At 58.6% G+C, this 19948-nt stretch overlaps 1 protein-coding gene across 2 annotated transcripts in view; it reads right to left on the bottom strand.

Annotated features, from left to right (window-relative positions):
- PCNX3 (pecanex 3) overlaps positions 1-16345 on the bottom strand; it is a 32000-nt gene extending 15655 nt beyond the window's left edge. Inside the window, exons 1-19 of one of the 2 annotated variants that reach the window (XM_044448712.1) lie at positions 15736-16345; positions 12210-12403; positions 11814-11916; positions 10985-11024; positions 10691-10786; positions 9192-10490; positions 7849-7978; positions 7284-7453; positions 6468-6567; positions 5855-5990; positions 4540-4700; positions 3623-3776; positions 3322-3354; positions 2584-2755; positions 2377-2487; positions 1486-1577; positions 948-1057; positions 342-447; positions 11-103 (exon numbers count right to left, since the gene is read on the bottom strand). In XM_044448712.1, coding sequence (XP_044304647.1) covers positions 11-103; positions 342-447; positions 948-1057; positions 1486-1577; positions 2377-2487; positions 2584-2755; positions 3322-3354; positions 3623-3776; positions 4540-4700; positions 5855-5990; positions 6468-6567; positions 7284-7453; positions 7849-7978; positions 9192-10490; positions 10691-10786; positions 10985-11024; positions 11814-11916; positions 12210-12403; positions 15736-15888 — 3453 coding nt within the window. In that variant the 5' untranslated portion in view covers positions 15889-16345. The remainder of the gene's footprint in view (positions 1-10; positions 104-341; positions 448-947; positions 1058-1485; positions 1578-2376; positions 2488-2583; positions 2756-3321; positions 3355-3622; positions 3777-4539; positions 4701-5854; positions 5991-6467; positions 6568-7283; positions 7454-7848; positions 7979-9191; positions 10491-10690; positions 10787-10984; positions 11025-11813; positions 11917-12209; positions 12404-15735) is intronic. The other variant, XM_044448713.1, reaches the window with a different exon arrangement.
- Between the last annotated feature and the right edge of the window lie 3603 nt (positions 16346-19948).

Below are 19948 nucleotides of genomic sequence, written 5' to 3'. Positions count from 1 at the left end.
CCACGGATACCTCCAGAGCGATGAAAACCGTGCTGGCGCTGATGGCGAAGGTCAGGACGGCGATGACCAGGCACATGACGAGGTCCGAGTGGAGGATATCCCGCTGCATCGGGGGGGGGGGGTGGTGAGGGCAAGAGCTTGCGCACAGCTCCCTCACCCCAAACACGGCCTGCCCCTTTGCACGAAAGACCCACAGCTCCCCTCCTGTAAAAGAACCCCCCCCCCGACTTTCCCCTAACATTTTAGCTTTGACCCCACCAACTTTCGGCCTGCACCCCTGACGGGCAGCTCTGCCCCAGGGCAGCCGCCTTCCTCCCAGCGCCGCCTTCCTGCCCACTCACCAGGGAACCGCGCAGTTTCTCCGGCAGCGGATCCTTGATCCCGACCACGGGGCTTTCCACATTGCGGTTCTCAAACTCGGGGAAAAGCTTGCTCCGTATCAAGGACCTAGAGGAGAGGAGGGGAGGGGAGCCCCGGGCACTGAAACTCCGGGGGCCGGTTTCCCTTGCCTGACAGGTAAGCTCCCCTCCCCCCTCCGGCCCTTGGGGCACGTGTCCCCGCGCGCTCTGAATCCTGCAAGGGGGTCCGGGGCACACTTGCCCAGTGGGAGGGAGTGTCGCCCGTGAATGAAAACATCTACCATGGTGGGTGGTGTCAGCCAGCAGGAAAACTGGCCAGCCTAAATGGCGAAGAACTTGCCCAAGGACCGAATTAAACAGATGGAATCTAAGCCCCAAACGCAAAGCTGCTCTTGGGAGTCCAGATTAAGGCACGGCTGGAGCCAGCGCTGTGCAAAGCCGGGCCGACAGACGCGGGAGGGTGGGTGGAAACGTCTGGAGGACACCGAATGCCCACGAATGCCGCACCGGGGACCAACCAGCCACCCGCCACCCGGATGCTGGACACCCTCCAGGCTTCCGACTGCCGCATCAGGCCGGGCCGCGCACCAGAGGACGGTTGGGTCGCTGCTCTGGCGGCTGAGGTGGTAGGAGAGCGCCACGAGGAGGCCGCAGAAGACGGAGAACAGAACGGGCACGTGCTGGTCGCCCCACGGCGCCTGGAAGGCAGGGAGAGAAGCGGGAGGATCAGTCGCTCTCGGGCCGAGCAGCGAGTTGAGGGCTGCAACGGCGATCGAAGGGCTTCGCTCCCCATCTTTCTGCCCAGGGGCTCCGTGTCCCCCAGCGAAAAGCACCTCTCTCAAGGAGGGTGACCGGCCCCTCCGCCCACCATCGGAAGATCGGTCCCATCAACAGACAGGGAGCTCCTGGATACTCCTAAGGCATGAAAAAAGGGGGCTTTCCGGGCCTGGGGGACAACCAGGCGTTTTGGAGGAAGCGGGAGAAAATGCAACGCCGCTTTTGAAGCAGAGTCAATGCAACGGAATAGCCTTGGGGGTACAAAAGGGGGCGAGGCGGCCCCTCCCACCCCCCGGGAGCCGCTGAGGCTGTTTAATCCGCCCCCGGCACCCCAGTGGGAGCGAGATACCTTGAGGGCTCCAAGGCAGAAGCCGTACAGGAGGGCGGCCACGAGGACGCTGCGCAGCAGGGCGAAGGCGGCGGTGTAGGGGCTGGTGGCGGCTGGGAAGGAAGAGCAGGAGATGGCCACCGAGGCAGGGCTTGGGGGGCCGTGGGGGGCTCCCAGGGCCGGCACCACTCGCGGCACACGAAGACGGGGCCACGCCGGCCGGCAGCGCTGCCCTGAACCCGGCACCGCGCCGCTCAAGAGGTCCGCGGGGGAGGCACGTGCGCGTGGCAAACCCCGCAGGGCCGGCAGCGCGGACGTCCCCACGCACAGGGCATCGCCGGCTCTCGTGCTGCCAGAGCCCCGGCCATTCTGGCCCGGTGTGCTGACACGGGCCGGCAGCGGCTGCCCACCGGGGTTTCAGGAAAGCAGTTCTGCAGCCCAAATCGGGGCCGTCTGCATGCAAAGGCCGTGTGCCACGACACGGCCAGGTTGCAGCACTGGAGGCTGCCTCCTACTGCCTCAGACCCTGGCTCTATCTAGCCCAGTATTGCTAACACGGGCCGGCAGCAGCGCCAGCAGCTCTCCAGGGCGACCGGCGGGCACAGCCCCAGCCCTACTTGGAGAGGTGGGGCAGTTGCCCCTGGGGACCCCCTCCGTGCAAAGCATGCAGTCAACGGCTGACTTGTGGCCTTTCCCCTGCTTGGGAGGGATAGGAGTGGCACTCTGCGCATGCTCTAGGCAAGAGTGAGCAGAAAGCAGGTCCTCAGATCTTCAGCTACCAGGCAGGGGACTGAACGTGGCACCGGCTGCGTGCAAAGCGGGTGTTCTTCCCCCAAGCACCCGCCCCTCCCTGCCAGAGGGACCCCGGCATCCGAGCGCCTCGCCCCCTCCCCTCCGGCCACGTCTCCACACCTGTTCCGCCAAAGATGTTCATGTCCACCTGTTCCAGAAGGTACATGAAGCAGGTGTTGACCTGAGGGAGGAGTCCGAAGAGGAAGATGGCCGGGAAGCAGAGCGTGAACACTGGGCAGAAGGCGGGGGGGGGGAGAAAAGGAGTTAAGCTGGGGACGAGCCCCCCACAGGAGCCCCCGGCGGCCCCGACCCCGCCCCCCTGCTCACCAATGGCCACGTTGCGGGCACAGTAGAAGAAGTCCGAGGAGAAGAGCAGCAGCTCGTAGAAGGCGACGGGCGGGAAGGGCGCCGCGCGAGCGCACAAGTCCAGCAGCCAGACGGACAGGCAGGCCACGCAGAAGTACACGGGCCGGCTGTACGAGATGATCCAGTTGTGCCCCTGCCGGAGAGACGGAGCGCTGGAGCAGCCCTGCGGGGGCTGTTCTCGGGGGCCGGGGGAACGGGGCGGCCCCAACGCTGCTGCAGCCCCCTTCCTGCCGGGAACCGCGCCTTCGGAGGAGAGCTGCTGCCCCTTTCCAGATGGGGACAGACCGCATGGAGTCTGAGGAAGGCGCTTGGGAAAGGGCAGCTGGCACGGGGACAGGGAGCGGCCCGTGGGAGCCCCAGAGGGGGGCGCCAGGCCTGGGGCTCCGCACCTCGGCTCGACGGCAGGACAACCAGAGCCCGAGGCCTCTGGGCCTTTCCGCCACGGCCCCAGAGCACACGCTGCTGAAGGCGCTTCGGGATCGCCGCCACCGTTCCTGCTCTGTGGCTCCCCCGCCCCCCCACCCCAAAATGCCCTGTGCTTCATGGCCCTTGCCCGCAACGGGGCAGGAAGGGGGTTCCGCGGCTGGAAGCCCCGCTGAACGTCGGGGGGGCGCAGTGCTAGGAAGAGGCGCGTTCCCTGCCCCGGCCCTCCCGGGGACCCTCCGCAGTCCTGCCGGTTCCTCGCGGCTGGGTGCTCACGTGCATGGGCGAAGCAGCATCGGGCTGGACGCTCTGGAAAAGAGAAGGGGGACGAAGGTGGGCGTCAGGCCGCCCGTCCCCTGGCAGAGGGAGAGGGCGCCCCCTGGCCCCACCAGAGCGGGTGGCGGCTTCAGCCGAGCCGTCCCGCCTGCCCCGGGCACGCAGAGCCAGGCCGTCGCTTGCTGCGGACGTGCAGAACAGTGGGCCAGGGAAGGGGGGCGGAAGAGGGGGAGGCGTCTCGGGCTGTGGACATGGCGGGGCGTCCCGGGAAGCACGAGGGGCGGACGGGGGGGTGGCGCACCTTCAGCAGGGAGTACTGGCAGCTGGCGATCACCACGCAGAACTGGAACACCCAGATGTCCTTGAAGAAGCCGCGCATGAGGAGCAGGTAGCCCAGGAAGGCGACAAGGCTCACCAGCAGCACCACGAAGACGTTTTCCGCCACTCGCCGGTTCCTGGGGGCAGAGGAGTGACCCAGAGGTCGCAGCGTGCATGGGCAGCCCCCGCGTCTGGCTCACCCAACTTCCTTGCCCGCGTCCTGGAAGCAGGACATTGCTGGGATAGGGCAACAGAAGCTGGTGCTTCTGCGCACGCGCAGAAAGCCAAACCAGGGCAAAACGTTCTGTTGCGCTCAGAAAGTGTTTGCCTTTCTTCTTAAAGGTCAAATCTCTAGAGGCATTTGATTCATTAAAATAAGGAGGCTCGGATCTGTTCGCACCCACGTTGGAGAACGGTAGCGAGGAGCAGTACGCCAAAAGCCTTTTGGCTTCTTCCCTGAAAGCGGCTGCCTGAGATCAGCCTCTCCACAAGCTGGTACCTCCCTGGTGCACTGAACTACTTTCGGGGATACAGGGAAGAAATTTCTTCCATTTTGTGACTACATTTGTCACAAGAAATATCATCTACCAGTTCCAAATACAGTATCGGGTAAGTGCGAGATGCTGTAATGCGCGATTTCTAAAGGCTTTGATATTCCAGTTAAGAATTCTGCATCCAGTAACACTAAAATTGCATTAAATGGCCTCCCCGCGAAGATCTCTCGGGTCAAATATTTACTGTATCCTGAAAGCAGAAGATGAACCGACGACGCTTTGGGGGTTTCCCCACCTATTCTCCTAAATGAAAGGAAGTGACCCAACAGCTGGATTGGGGCGGGCAAGCCAAGAGGCTTGGGCCCACAAATCCATCACCAAAGCGGCAACGGGCTCCGGGACTCACCGGTCCAGCAGGGCCAGCAGGGCCAGCCGGTCGTACCGGACGCGCATCCAGCGCCCGGGCAGCACCCAGAACTTGTAGTACTGCCGTGGGTGACACTTGTCCTCGATCATCAGCGTGTTCTCCTGGGACTCGTGCAGCGATTCCTGATCTAGGAGGTCGAACTGGAGGAAGAGCAAGCTAATCAGGCAGGTACCCGTTTCTGTTTATCACCTTCGATCACCCCTCAAAGCTACAGGTGGGCAGACACAACGAAGAACCCCTGCCTTGAATCTGCTAACTCTTGTTCAATCCTCTCTCTGCCCCCTCTTTTATTTTTGCAAAACAGAGGGGGGAAATTCTGCTAAGCCCCAGTTTTGGGTTGTTTCCAGAGGGAGAAAGAAGAAAGAGCAAAAGCGCTTCAGCATCACTGGCAGAATCAGAGGTATTTGCCACGGTGGATAAAGATGATGGGAAGAAACCCCTCTTTGGCTTGAGGGTTGCCCATTCAGTGCTCCAAATTATATTCTGACTCTGCCATTTGGGAAGTGGGGAATAGGCTCACCAAGAGGCCGGACTCCTGGGTTCCTTCTCCAGCAAAGACTCCCACAAGTCTGAGAGCCGAACATGCAGAGGAAAGTTCTCATGTGGGACAGCTTTGGCGCAGGCCAAAGCTGTGTTTCCTCTGCAGACTTGGGCACACCGTAGCATGGGATTCAGTGCTAAAACGAGGCGGAAGTAGAAATTTTTCCTTCTCTAACCTAGTAAACCTCATTTGCAACTTTTCCGGCAAAATAACTTTTCTGGAGGAGGAATCTAGCTTGAAACACTGAAGGTGCAGTCCAGCTAACACTTCCGACAGAAAAGGCTACTGATTCCTAGCTGCGCTGGCTTGGAAATGCTAGGAACTGTTGCTTGTTCTTTCCCATGTTTAACATTCATGGGAATGAGCCCCACTGCATTCCTGTGCTCTTAGATCTTAACTACCACCACGGCTGGCATTTTACTCCGGTTCCAAAGTGCGAAAAGGTTTTAGGTTTCACTTGCTGTCTCGCACTCTGCGGTTTTAATTCCTGTGAATTGTTCAGAGTAGTTTAGCTCTTGGGCTAAACAGAAATGCAGGAAATAACAAAAGATTCAAAAGACAAATGGCCAGCTTCACAGCTTGAGGGGTCTAATCCAGCAGTAAAATTCAGGCGGGTTCCAATCGGCTCTGGAAACACGATGTCTACGGGCCTTCTGCACCAGGCAGGCAGGGAGCACTCCGAAAGGAGGGAGCCGTAACAACGCAGCTTCAGACACCAGGAGGACCCTGTGGCCCTCGGCCCCGGGGCCTTACCTCAGGGATCTCCAGAGGCACTCTGCGAACTTGCATGCCCTGCAGGACCACGGGCCGCGGCTGCAGCAGCGTGAGGGCGGGGGTCCCTTCCGGCACCTCCGCCGAGTTGAAGCTGGAAGAATGGGAATGCCTGTCCCTGCGGAGGCAAGCGGAGGGGACCGTGGATCACTGTGGCCATGCCGGCCGAAGCACAGGCCGGCGGAGCGGGCTTCCCCACCACCGGCAGCCCCTGTAACTCTGGACTCTGCACGCACCGGGCTGGGAAACCTCAGCCTTGGGGACTAATTCCACCCCTCTGGGCGTCCCCTGGGGCCACACACCCCTCTCCGGGCTCCACTTCCTTTCCCCAGCCACTAACCACCGGCAGCCACGCCAGCACGCTCCTTCCTTCCGTCCAGGGCAGCCTGGTGGTTCCTCCTTCCCCTCCCAATTCATCCATATTTTCCAGAAGCCGCATTTAACAAGGAGAAGTCATCTCCTCATCATTTTTAGGCAGTGAAAAATTCCCTGAGCAGCTCTCCGGAAGTATTCCGACTCCACGTTTTTCAAGCGACCGGCATCTCCGCCGGATTGTCCCGAATGAGGTTCGAGAGGTGGCCAAAGGGGGTCTCACCAGCCACTGTTGGTTGTTGGGTGGTCCATGCTGACTTGCTGACCCACTGGGTTCTCATAGCCGCCGCCAGCGAGCCCAAAGGTGTACGAGCGCCGGACTCCTGGGAAAGAAGGGGCAGAAAATGGAGAGGAGGGCCACACCAATACTGGATCCCTCCTGATGGGGAGACGGCCTTCACAAATAAATCCCCGTGTATGTATAAGGAATATGGAGATTACTTCTATTAAGCATGGGTTGCCCCTTGCCAGAGGGGACCAGCACGCAGTTCGAGACTCTTGCACTCAAAACATTCTGCTCAGAATCGCAGCTGACTCTGTGCACATGAAATTCAACATCGTTATGGTGCTTCTGCTACAGACAGGGCTTGGCTACCAAAGGCCTAGAAATAAATCAAAGAACGAGCACTCCTAAATAGGCCCACGGTGCCTCCACTTACTACAGAAAGGAAGGTTATGTCCTTCCCAGAAGCAGAAGCAGAGGAACACGAGGGGACCTGCTCTTTTGACATAACCATCTACGATCCAGCTTGGCAAAGCCTCGTCCCGAAGGAGCAGGCTTCCATATATGGTTCTCTGAAACTTAAGACCTGATTTAGAAACTCTTCCCGATGGGCTTCTGCCAACTGAAGGTCTAAGCCAGCTCAGGGACCAGCAGCCTTCCTCCGGAGAAGCTCATTCACCGTCTTTCCAGTGCCAAGCAAACGCCTTTTTTATTTGCCAGGGCTTCTATCAACAAGTACTTAAAAAGGAGGAGGAAGACCGGGCCTCTCCGGAGCTGGAGGAGGCTCTGCTGCCCACCCCTCGCCGGCCCGCTCACCGCTCTCGTCGTAAAAGTAGTGCACGGCCCCTTCCGAGGTGTCGTCGAAGTTGCAGGCCTCGTGGATGATGCCGCGGGGCAGCAGGAGGGAGCTGGCGAACTGCAGGGCCGAGGGGAGCGTGAGGGTGCGGGAGTGCGACGAGGCCCGGCCTCGCTGCAGGTCCTGTAAGCTGCAGAGGGCGGCGGGTCAGCGGCTGTTCGAGGCGGGCGAGGGGGGTGCCCGCGGGCGCCGGGGCTCGGCTCGCCCCGCGTCCTGTGCCCAGCGGCACACTTCGTTCCGTTTGGGCGGGCAAAGGGCACGTTTCTAACTCACTGCGACAGAAGCGCCCGCAAAGGCTGACTTTCCTTGCTGCCGGTCAAGTGCCATGATGGGCATTTTACAAGTTCCTAGCCCTGAAAGGGTGCATTTTTCGGCCATGCATACGAGGCCGGCAAGTACCGTTTTGGGGAACACGCGCTCCCGCCTGCATGTGCGTTCAGCATTGCAAAATTGACGCAACGTCCTCGCCCTCCCGAGCAGCCGCACCATGACAAAGACGGGGGGGGGCACGAGAGGGGGGCGTACCTGGGCGGGGATCCCATCACCGAAGACGGAGGGGTGGGGTTGCTGCCCGCGTTGTGCCGGCGCCTCATGGCCTGCATGCGCTTCACGCTGCTCGAGCGGTCCGACTTGGGGCCCTCCTCCGCTGTGGGGGCTGCAGGGAAAGGGCAGGGGTGAGAGGCCGCCTCCCGGGGGCCCTGATGGAGGCACACGAGGCTCCTGTGCGGGGCAGGCCGGGCGCCGAGCCAAAGAAATGGGGGTGACCCATAGCCAAGCTAACAAGAGCGTGACGGAGAGCGGAACTGGAGCGGACGGAGACGGTGCCACTTCCACTTTTCAGGAGGATCCAAGCCAAGGGACCACAAAGGCTGTGTGGGCGCAGAGAAGCATGCAGGATGCAAGGACGAAGGGTGCAGCACCCCCACCCCAAAACACACACACACACACACACACACACACCTGCTTGGAGCACTTGAAGCCTCTCCAAAAATCCCCACACCCATTCCCAGTCCGCTCTGGATGCAGCAGAGGCACCTGGCCTCGTGGCCTGCCCGTCTCTCTGCACTGCCATCCTGATCTTGCCCCCGCTTGCAGCCATCGCTCCGGCAGCTCCACCTGCTCCCCAAAACCATTCCCCTCTTCCTCTCTCTCTGCCCCCCCCCCTTCCCACCCCCACTCAGAATCTGTCTTTGCCATGAAGCTGCAGGCCACTTCCACAGCCCATTCACAAGCTCCCAGCTTTGGGCACTCCAGGAGCACAAATCGTGGGGCAAAGCGCAGTAGTGCCCACGCTGGGCTCCGGAGATGCAGGCGCCACTCTGGCTCAGCCGAAATCATGCGGCGGCCAAACGAGACGACGAGCAACGGGAAGAACAGCGCCACCGCTCTCCTGCCAACGCCCCCGGCCTCCCCTTCTCCCTCTCCTCTGACATTTCTGTTTGGAGGAAAGAAACTTTCTTCGCATATGCCCTAAAAGCACCATGCGAGATGCGAGGATCTTGTGCTCCCGACCATCTCGAACAAGACGTTTGTGTAAGCACTGAACCACCCCAGACTTCTGCACAAAGCGCTTCTGACAGCACACGTCTGTTCTGAAACATGCACAGCAACGTCAAACTGGGGGTCTTCCGCCTGGGACCCCTCCTGACTTCAGATTTCATTTACTGCGGGGGGGGGGGGGCTTTAGTAAGCCTAAAGTAACTGGGGGCTGGTCATTGCCGACGGGGGCCCCGATCGCAGGCAGCCTGGGGACCCTCCACACCCTGCCCCGCTCTCTCGGCTGCCCCGCACAAAGAAGGGCCCCCCTGGCCCGCGCGGGCCAGGTGCCTCGGAGCGGAGCGAGCCATGCCCGCCCCGCAGGGACTCACCGCCTCCGACGGCCCCTTCCACTGGCAGCTCCCCGCGCCAGCCGGGCTGGTTGGCCGCCTGGCCCTGTGCCGCGCTGCCCAGGTCGGGCTCAACCGCCAGCTTCCCGGCGTGGGACTCCAGGTCCGACTTGGAGAGGGTGAGGGTGGCGGGGGGCTTGCCGCCCTCGGCCCCGCGGCCCCCGTCCATGCTGAGCACCCGGGCGTGGGTCTTGGCGCTGGCCGTGCTCCCGGCCCGCTGGGCGTAGCAGGAGGGCCGGGCGGGCAGGGGGGCGCCCTCGGGGGCGGGGGGCGGCTTGGCCTCGGCGGCGGGGAGGCCCGGCTTGCCACGGGGGACGGGGGGCAGGCGCTCCGGGGAGTAGCAGGAGGTGCTGGAGGAGCTGTCCGTGCTGTAGTTGCGCTGCGAGTGCAGGCTGGAGGCCCGGCTGAGGTCGCTGCAGTCGCTGGAGTCCTCGTCGGCGAAGAAGCCCTCCGCGTAGGCCTTGCTGTCCAGGAGGGTGCGCATGGGCAGGTAGGCCCCGCCGTGCTTGCGCGAGAGGCGCCGGCGGCCCTTGAGGGCTGGCTCCTTGGGCCGCACCACCTGCTCCAGCTCGGGGGCCCCCCAGAGCTCCCCGTCGCCCTTGACGGTGTCCAGGGAGTCCAGCGTGTTCTGCGTGTCGAAGCTCAGCTCCCCGAGGAGGCCCAGCTCGGGCGAGCGCAGCAGCTCACTGTCCGAGAGCGCGTCGGTGTCGCTGCCGCCCTCCGGGGGCGGGGATGGGCCGGGGGGCACCGGCTCCCCCAGGCCAGCCCCGCCGGGGCCCGGGCCCAGCAGGGGGCTGTCCAGGTGGGTGGAGTTGGTCTTCTCGCTGCGGTAGCTGCTCAGGGTGCTGGGCGTCTCCTTGTCGGTGCCGCTGAAGCAGCTGTCCGAGGAGCCGGCCTGCAGGGGGCCCTCCGGCCGGGGCTCCAGGGGCTGGTAGTCCGTGCCCGAGCGCCGCGACTCCCGTGGGGCGAGGCTGCCCGCCTCGGGCAGCGCCAGGCTCAGGAAGCTGTGGCCCAGCTCCTCGCTCAGGCTGTTCTTGATCAGCGGGCTGAGCGGCGTGTCCCCCACGCTCTCGGACTCGCTGGCCGGCCAGCGGGGGGGCGCCCGCGAGGCCGGCCCTGCTGGCGGGGACGGCTCCAAGGAGTCCGTGCTCTGGAGGGACGTCTGGACGGGGAGGGAGGTCGGCTGCTTCCGGCCGCTGGACGGGGGCTCCGCGCCGGGGGCGGGCAGCGAGCCGCTGCTCCCCGCTTCCAGCTCGGCGGGGGCTGACGTGTCCGCCCCAGCTGCAGAAAGAGGGACAGACGGAGGGAGAACCGGGGTTGGTGCCTGGGACCGTTCTGGGGCAGCCCCGAGGCCTGGAGCTCCCTCCCCACCGGCTCGCACCCTCCCCAGCCCCTCAGGGCGAGCCCGGCCGTTCTCCCGCCGTCCGCCTCGGCTCCGGGCGGCCTCCGCCTCCCACCGCCTGGCCGGGGCAGAGCCCTACCGCAGTTCTCCGGGGAAGAGTGCTGCAGCATCTCGCGATCGGCCGCCGTGACGATGACATTGTTGCTGCCCCGCTCGCGCACCAGCTCCTTGATGTCTGCGGAGAGAGCAGCAGAAGGCCTCGCTGGACCGTCCCCCGAGACGCAGGGGGCCTGCTCCCCATGGCATGCGCAGGGAAGCCCTCTCAGGGCCCCTCCTGGCCCTGCTGTTCCCCATCCCTGCCTGGAAACACAGGCACACATCTGCACCGAAGCGGCCGAGGCGGATTGTGCGCCCGTCTCACAGAACGGCTCACCTCTCACGGGGCCCCCATCCTCCAAGTGGGGCAGCAAGTCCTGGAAGGCAAAAAGAAGGGGGCGATTAATGCTGCTCTTTCGCAAAGGGTCTAAAGGGGCGGGAACAAAGACTGGGGCGCTGGCAGGACCTCCGTGCTTAAGGGGAAAGGCCGCTGCTCAGCCGGACACGCAGGTCTGATCTGCAGCAGCCCCAGGCGGGGATGAGAAACGGCCCGCCCAAAGCCCTACAGAGCAGCTGCCAGTCCGTGTGGACAAGACTGGACTGGACGGGCCAAGGGCCCGGTCGGCCAGGGAGCGTGACGGAACGATCCCAACTGTGCCTCGACGGAAAGTGGGACCTCGCAACCGACGTCTGTCCTGCTGGGCTTGTCCGTGTGGGGAGCGGGCGGCGCCGGCCCTGCTTTGCACGGTGCGTTCATGGCGAAGGAGCCAGGGCAGTTTTGCCCCCGGCCCCACTTCTGGTGCCTCCAGAGACATTTTGCGGGCCAGTGGGAAGCGCAACGTGGCACCAGATGGACCGGCACGGCCCTTTCCAGGGTGCCAGAGCACCCCCTTGAGAGCGCTGCTGCTCAGGCATGACCCAGACAGAGAATGAGCTGTTGAACCGTAGACTGAAAAGAGCATTTAAGTGCCTTTCTACCCAGCCGGTTCATTTCCTCCCCAAAATGCACCCCCCCCGACAGTTCCTCCTGACACCTCTGTTGCTCCAAAGCATTTGCATCGACTCCGGAAGGGGGTGACCAAAGCCCCGAGTCCCTCCCCCCCGCACTGCACAACCGCCTCCATCCCGACAGGACAGGACGGCCCAAGCGGCCCCCTCAGCCTTACCATGACTTGGTTGAAGCCGAACACGGAATGCTGGGAGCTGCACCGCACGGGAGGCGTGGAACTGACCTTGCGGAATACAGTCATCTCCACCCCGCCGGCGTCCCTGCCAGGAGAGAGGGGCAGGAATGGCGCCAGGCTCGCTTTATTTGCACCCACAGGGGGACGCTTGGGCTCAATTATACACCCGGGTGGACAAGGAGAAACGAGTCCACACAATGCCCAGAGCTGCCCGGCAACGGAACAGTCCTCAGACTATTAAGGGATGGCTCCAATCTGGCCGCTGCTGCGTTCCACAACGAGGGGTGCATGCAAACCCCCCAGACCCTTTCAGCCGGCCCACCAGGATCCTCCCACCTGGATCGCTGCCCCTGCTGCCCCCCCCATCCAATGCCCCACCTGGCCAGGTTTCCCTCGTCAGCTGCAGCTTCATCTTCGGTCTTGGTCGCTTCCGCCAGAGCCGAGTTCTTCTCCACGATCTCTCCCTGGTCGAACATCGTGTGCAGGCGATAGTTGACAACTTTGACGGTGGTGAAGAACGTGGCCACCCCCACGCAGTACACGCCGGCCACGGCGTAGGTGGCCGGCATCACCTGCCACGGAGGAAGGGCACAGGCTAAGTTCAGAGCAGTAAGCCCAGCATTCAGCAGCCGCTCTCCAAGGCACGTAATTCGGGACATATTTGACTATTTGCATCTTTGTTAACACGTTACATGAGGGGGCACTTCTCTGGAACCCTTGCATGCTCGGAACGGCATGAGCAGCCTTAGGGGCTACACAGAACTCTTCTTCAGGTGCCGGGTTCAAAGCCAACTTTCTTTTTAAGTGCGGGAAGGCAACAGCACATCTTTAAGCACGCCGGCGCTCTGGTGTTTCCTTTCAGCTTGCACACTCGCTGAAGGAGCCGTTGAGTTTGCTTTTGAGACACTGCCACAGCTGCGGCCAAATTCCTGCTGCTGTCTTTTGAAAAGGAAAGTCCCAGGCACCAAATCCCCCACCTGATACCGACCTAATCGACTAATGACGCAGGGATCCGGAAGAGAGGTACGGCCCGGAGAGCACGATATAAGGATGCAGCACCTGCTCTGCATACAGAAGCCCAAGGACACCCCCTGTCCTCCCTCGTGAAAGGCCGCAACTGAGAGACGGCCTGCAGGGCCCGGCCAGCCGAAAGAAGCAACATCTGGCTTCGCACAACACAAAACTCTCACTCAGCAATTGCCACTGAAGCATGGGTGTTTGCAGAGATGTGAGCAATCGCCCGAACAAGCCGTGGAGAGAACCGTGGTTTGCTGCTGGGTTGGGAACCGTGGGTCGTATACCATTTCTGTTCTCTCTGATGCAGGGGACCTGACAACCTATATTTCAATGGCAACCCACATTCAATGCACACTCAGCCCTTAAGTGATGATTACCATGCTGCTTGGACCCATTTGATTCCAGATGCAGGCTCCATCGTCCTTCCTTAATCCAGTTTTAGGACAGAGATTCACCTGAATTCGCTCCATCCACCTGAAGGTTTGGCTTTGCAGACGTCAGACTTGCCGTGTCAGAACCGCCAAGCAGGGTGGCCATGAACCGCTTGCTTTTGCACTGACACCTCACTCACAAGCCTATTTTGGGCGCGGAGGGGGAAAGGGCTAACAGAAAAGCACATCACCCGCCACTCCCTGGCCCAGGCCTCTCCGACCCTCCATCGCACCTCATCTTCAATCACGTGTTGCAGTAATGACTCAGAGAACTCAAGCACGATTAAGTCTCACAATCCGATCCTAGAATCCCTGCACTGCCAATTACGAGAACTGGGCACAGGTCTTTGGAACCGTGCCTTCCGTAGCGAAGCTGAGAAGCAAAAGGATGCGGCAAGACAAGAGCTAAATATACAAAAGAGCTGCAGAGTCCACCTATTCCAGTTCACCTGGCTGCAGTCCCCTCCCCCCCACACACATCCCTACACAGACGCCACGTCCTTTAACTAGCCAACTGAGGATACCATACTTTCTGTATACCATAATATTGCAAGACTCTTGTTGAAAAAGCAGGTTCTAAATCTACATCAACTCTCTGAATTAGGTCCAAAGGTTGCCAGAAAAACATTTCTGAAATTCTTCAGCATGACTGCCAAGACTTCTGGATTCAACACTGGGCAGAGATGCAAGAGAGAGAACCAAAATTGTTGGATATCAGCCAGCACCACACCTACAAATGCCCAACCCGTCACGAGTTCCACCAGCCTGTTGACTGTGGCTATGATTCCGCTTTCCTAAAGCATGATCCACGGTGGCCATCCACAATCGTCCCCAAACCTCTGTCAGGAAGGAGCAACGCAATGCAAGGACTGTATACATCATAGGCTAACTAACACACGAAGGGATTCGGGCTTCTTCGTTTTGTTTTGACGTCTCCCTTCAGAAAAAGATGCTGGAGCATTGCACCTCCTTCTGTGTACACAGCCTTCCCCTCCTCTTCCCATGGTCATGCCAGCCAGTACATTAAAGACGAGAATGTAGCCAGGGCCTCTTGTGTATTAACTTCAAAAGTAAGGGGACTTCCAAGATCATGGCACATGGGCAGAGGGCTCTGCGGTCCAGTATTAGTGCTGAGAAAGAGTATGGAAAAGTTATGACTATGGTTTCCCTCTTGTAGGTTTCGAAGAGGCAGGGTAGCCACCATGAAAAAACTAGGATGTTACGCTGAGTAAGCTCATGCCTTAGTCCAGCAGAACTCTTCTTCGGTGAGCCCTGTGCTTTGATACACAGCCCCAGCCTCTCCCGTCCACCAACCCAGCTTTCAGGGGCCAGGGTGGGAGGTAGCTTTTGCCAGAACTGCAACGCACAAAGAAGAGGTTTTAAAAGAAATATCACCATATGTATTGATTGAATCATAACCTGCCTTTCTTCCAAGAAAAACAACACTCCAGGCAGCTTACGACCATAAATAAGAACTAAAGCAGTAATAAAAGGATTGCATTGCAACACAACTCGACACACAACAAAATACAAACAGCACCCAAGAAAGCTGCTTATGAGTCAAAGGCCTACTGGAATAAAAAGGTGTTTCCCCATTGAGGGAAAGACAGCAGAGAGGGGGCAGAGGGGACCCATTTTCCATGACACCAATCAGAGGACCCTGCGGTTGTTCTCACAGCTAAAAACCAAATTTGCACATGCCAGCATATCTAGTTTTGACCCTCCACCTGCTTCCTCAGCAATATTTCTATTTGCTGAAACCACAACAATTTCTGGATTCTTTCCTAGACAATTACTAGGAGACACAGTCTCAACTTTCCTTAAGCAAGGATTGCGAGGCATCACTTGAACATCACGAGAGTTAAATGCTGAGCTTTCAGTTCAAAAACAAGCAAAAAAGGCAGTTGTGGTTGCAGGGAGAGATGACCAATCAATGCACATTAGCCATTCCAGTCAAGCATTAGATCTTCTCTGCTTGAAATGGGAGGTGTTTTGAGCCACTTGCTTGTCCGCCTTGAAATTCAACCAGAGATTATTGTGTCCTTGTTTCAGCTTCTCACTTCCAACTTCTCCTTTTGCAAAGGCAACAAAATGTTATTGGAGAGATTCCAACTAAGGCGGCAAAAGGTGAAGGACCCAACTGATGCAAGGACCTGACATTTCAAAAACCTCCGATATTCTTACTGTCTCCATCACACCCCAGAGTTCCTCTTCCAGCTGCACTACTAATTTCAACTGTTGCTTTTGTGCAATTGAAGAAGGGCAAAAGATGGTCAAATAACCGGAGAGAGGGAAGCTGCTCCTTATGCAATAAGGGTTAGGGAAGAAGGCACACACAGGACAGCTCTTTGGACATGGAAAACTGCTATAAACGTTCACGCCATCAGTACACAAGCACACACCTATTTTCCTGCCCAAAGTCCACCAGCCCCACCAGGCGCTGTGCCCAGACTCACCATGTACAGCAGGAAAGGAAAGATGAGCAGGAAGATCCAGGTATACAGATGGAAGCAGTTGGAGAAGGTGCTCTGGTGAGGGTCAAAGAACCAGCCGCCGGTCAGAGATGCCCAGACGCCCTGGCGCAGGATCTGCAGGACTTGAGACCCCATCTCCACGGTGGGGCTTCCTCTTCCTCCTCCTCCTCCTCCTCCGCCGCCTCAGGGAACACCACAGCCCAGCTGGCACTCACAGATTCCTTCATCAAGGCAGCTTGAGGCCCATGATCCACTGGGGAGGGGGGAACTGCAGGGCCCTCTTCTTCCTTTGGCTGTCACTCCCCACACGCCCTTTTTTCACCGAGAGGGGGCAATGGGGGGCTGATTCACCACGGGGCCTTGCTCCCCATTCGGGGCAGGCGTGTGAGGCCAGGCTCCTTGCTCGTTCTCCAGCTGTCTCCCTCCCTCCCTCCCTCCCGCCGCTCACGCCATGTCCACTGCCAAAAATAAGGGGCGGGGGTCCTGGGCACGCAGCTGGGGGGACGAGGGCTGCGGCAGGGCCCTCGCAAAGCAGGGGGCGCCCGCAAGGGGGGCAGCGGCGCCCCGAAGGCTCTCCCCGGGAGGAGGACAAGCCCGGGGGGGCCTGCGCCGGGGCAGCCCAGGGAGCCGCTCGCGGGTGCAGGCTCAGGCGGGGCCGGCGCCCCGGACCGCTGGGGTGCCTCGGGCAGTCGGGGGCGCGCAAACCCGGGAGCGAGCAGCCCCCTCCGAGGCCCGCGGGGCCAAGTCCGGTTCACTTCCGGGTTCAAGCTTCGCCCCGGCCTGGCCCGGGAGCAGCGACGAGCGCCGGGTGGTTCAACCTCATCGGGGACTGGAGAGGCCGGAAGAAGAGCCCGAGCAGCAGCAGGAGCAACTCCCGCACGGCGCATGCGCCGCCCTCTCCCGTTCCCCTGCCAGACCGGAAGCCGGGGTCGAAGGTCAGCGGAGGCAGCCGCTCTGAGTGCGAACGCAGAGATACGAAAGGTGTAGAGAGAGACATCAGGCCCCAATTTCCGGCATCATTTCAAGTCGTTTTTCAAATGCAAGATCCCGAATGAAGAGGCACCCGGAGAGCTTTCTGGTCTCTTTAGAAGAGGCGCCTTCTCTGCACAAGCCAATGCAGCATAACCTTCTGCATCGCACTCAGTGCTGAAATTGGCTCCATGGGGAGCGAAGCCAATCGCACTCGTTTTGCTGCCGCCGCCGCCAGCCCGTGTCCACAGTCCTGGGCTGGATGCACTCAGGCTCTGACTTGGCAGGACCCCCAAGGCTATCACGAGCCTGCCTTCCCACCTCTGGCTGCAAAACTCTCTCTCGACACAGCTCAAGAACGGCACTTCCAAGAAAGTCCACATTGCAGGCAACACTGGACCATGTCGACATAAATCACATTCAGTTCAGTGAGACTTGTTCCCCCTGCAGCCTCAGTTCCATGAGAAGCAACACTGGACTTACATGGCAGCTCACATGTGACTTTTCCTGCCTGATCCTCACCGCATGGGTCGTGGCAGTGGCCAACACCACCAGGCTGGTGTGATCTACACTCAGTCACCCCTCAGTCTCCAACCTGCAACACCAGCACGATTTGCAAAATGTACATTACAAGGTTGCCAACCGCTCTCTTAGCCAGCTCACCCTGCACTCCTCAATACTCAGAGATAAAAGTATTATTTATTTTATTTATTTATTTAAAACATTTCTATGCCGCCCCATTCGCCGAAGCCTTGGGGCGGCTCACAACATAAATTTAAATATAATACATTAAAATTTTAAAACAAAGATAAAAATAGCGGCCTGTGCTTGCGCTAGCATGGGCATTACCACCCATGGCTTTTTTCCAATGTGAACCTAGAAGGGACCTATATATGAACGATCATCTGCTTCTCTCCTGTTATATCTCTCGGGGAAGGCCAGCAGAAGCTCCCCTCTACACTAGCGCCGCTTACGCATTGATCGGCTTCTATGCGCATGCGCACCTCTGGAGCACAGTCGGGACTTATCACTTTGCGCATGCTCCTTAACGCTTGCCCGAAGCGTTGGGCAAAGAAAGGGCGGACATTCCCCCGATGGGGGAACTCTGTGCTCCAAGGCGCATGCGCGCATTTCCGGGTTTTTGTAGCCTCGGATCCTCCTTTCCATTGGTCCTCTCGTGCTGAGAGACTGCCCAATCTCCTTTCTTATTGGGCAGCTCATTGAGAAGCAGGCCCGTCTCCCACTGAGGAATGCATTTCAGTTCCAGTTCCAAAGTGGGAGGGAACAGAGACAGAAAACTGGACATATGCACTGGCTTTCACTAATAGTCTTATTAATATCATAGTTACTCTTACAGATTGGGGCTTGTTTGAGTTGGACTGTTAGTATTTGCTGCTGTTGCTGTTGCGCCCGACTCTTTGTGGCCCCATGGGCCCCCGCACGCCAAGGCCTGCTGTCCCCCACCGTCTTGTGGACTTCACCCAAATTCATGTCCATCGCATCAATGACCCCATCCAGCCACCTCATCCTCTGCCGTCTCCTCCTCCTTTTGCCATCAGTTGTTCCCAGCATCAGGAGCTTTTCCAATGAGTCTTCCCCTGTCATTATATGGCCAAAATATTTGAGCTTCACCTTCAGTATCTGGCCTTCTAGAGAGCAGTCAGGGTTGATCTCCTCTAGGACTGATCGGTTGATCGCCTTGCGGTCCAAGGGACTCGCAGGACCTCCTCCAGCACCGCAGTTCAAAGGCCTCAATCCTTTGGCGCTCAGCCTTCCTTATGGTCCAGCTCTCACAGCCATACATTGCAACTGGGAAAACCATAGCCTTGACTATACGCACTTTTGTCGGCAGGGTGATGTCTCTGCTTTTTAGTATGTTGTCTAGATTGGCCAAAGCTTTCCTCCCAAGAAGCAGACATCTTTCAATTTCATCATTATTAGCAATATCTGAACATTGTCATTCTGATATTATAATTAATATGCATGTATCTGCTTAATTATATCCATGTAATTTTCCCCAGATGTCCATAGCCTTCTGCCTCTCTGCTTTATCCTCATAACAACCCTGTGAGGTAGCCTAAGGCTGAGAGTCAGTGATTGGCCCAAATTCACCCAGCAAGCTTCAAGGCTGAGTGAGGACTATAACCTTGGACCTCCCAAGTCCCACTCTGACACTCTACTCACAATATCACACTGGCTTTCATGGTAGTATCAGATGACAGTGAGATTTTGGGAATCAAATGGAGGGCTTTGCTGAACAGAGGGTCAAGGAACTTCTGAGGGCATCCCAAATACCAGCTCTCATTGCTTCCTCTTTATTCATCACCTTTAAGTTCAATGTTAATCACTTGCCACATTTACTCACATAATAGGAGTAAGTCCCATTAAATATAGTTGAAGTTGCCTCTTCAAAAGAACTTATAACAATGTGTCTTTATAACAACCCTGTTAAATAGACCGGCATTATCATCTCTTCTTCCTGCAATAAAGGGAACGGGAAAGAGAAAGGCTCATGCATATGCAATGGGTAGCAAATTGCAGGTTAATTAATTTCCACAGCACCTGTCGGACGCACCACCACCATTCTGAATATGATTTTCAGAACCAGGGTGGTGTAGCGGTTAAGACTCAGGGCTGGGACTCAGGTGATCCTGGTTCTAGTCCCCAGTCAGCCATGGGGCCAACTGGGTGACTTTGGGCCAGCCACAGACTCTCAGTCTGACCTACCTCACAGGGCTGTTGTTGTGGGGATAAGATTGAGAGCAGCAGGAGAATGATGAGTTCTTCAAAAAAGAAAAAAAATCATATGATTCTCATAAATACATAATTTTTCTGTGACCGTTTTTCCATGGTGTGAATTAATTGTGCGTTTTTTTAAAAACACACAGTCAACCTACGGATCGGTCCTCTCCCCAGAATTTCTGCAAGGGCAGCAATCCCATCAGAAGGACTAGAATTACGCACCTCGACCCAAGGTCACGGGTTCAAGTCCCACACTGCAGCGCCCCATAATTCCCCCCGAAACAAGCAGACGCGACGTGCTGAGCCACAAGGGATGCAGATGGGAACCGATGCGGGTGCTGGATACCTCGGGGACCCACAAGTCGGCTCCTTTTCCATCTCTTCTTCTCCCGCACCGGCTTGTTCTAGCTGTCTTTTTTTCTCATCCTCCCAAGCAGCTGAGGGAGACAGGATTCCAGCACGGGCCAGAGCTTGCTAGGGGTTT

This window comes from Varanus komodoensis, unplaced genomic scaffold (genome assembly GCF_004798865.1).
Source record: "Varanus komodoensis strain SLA01 unplaced genomic scaffold, ASM479886v1 scaffold55, whole genome shotgun sequence".
In the NCBI taxonomy this organism is placed as follows: Eukaryota; Metazoa; Chordata; class Lepidosauria; order Squamata; family Varanidae; genus Varanus; species Varanus komodoensis.
The sequence above is the reverse complement of the archived record's forward strand: the minus strand, read 5'-3'. Positions and strand labels throughout refer to the sequence as shown.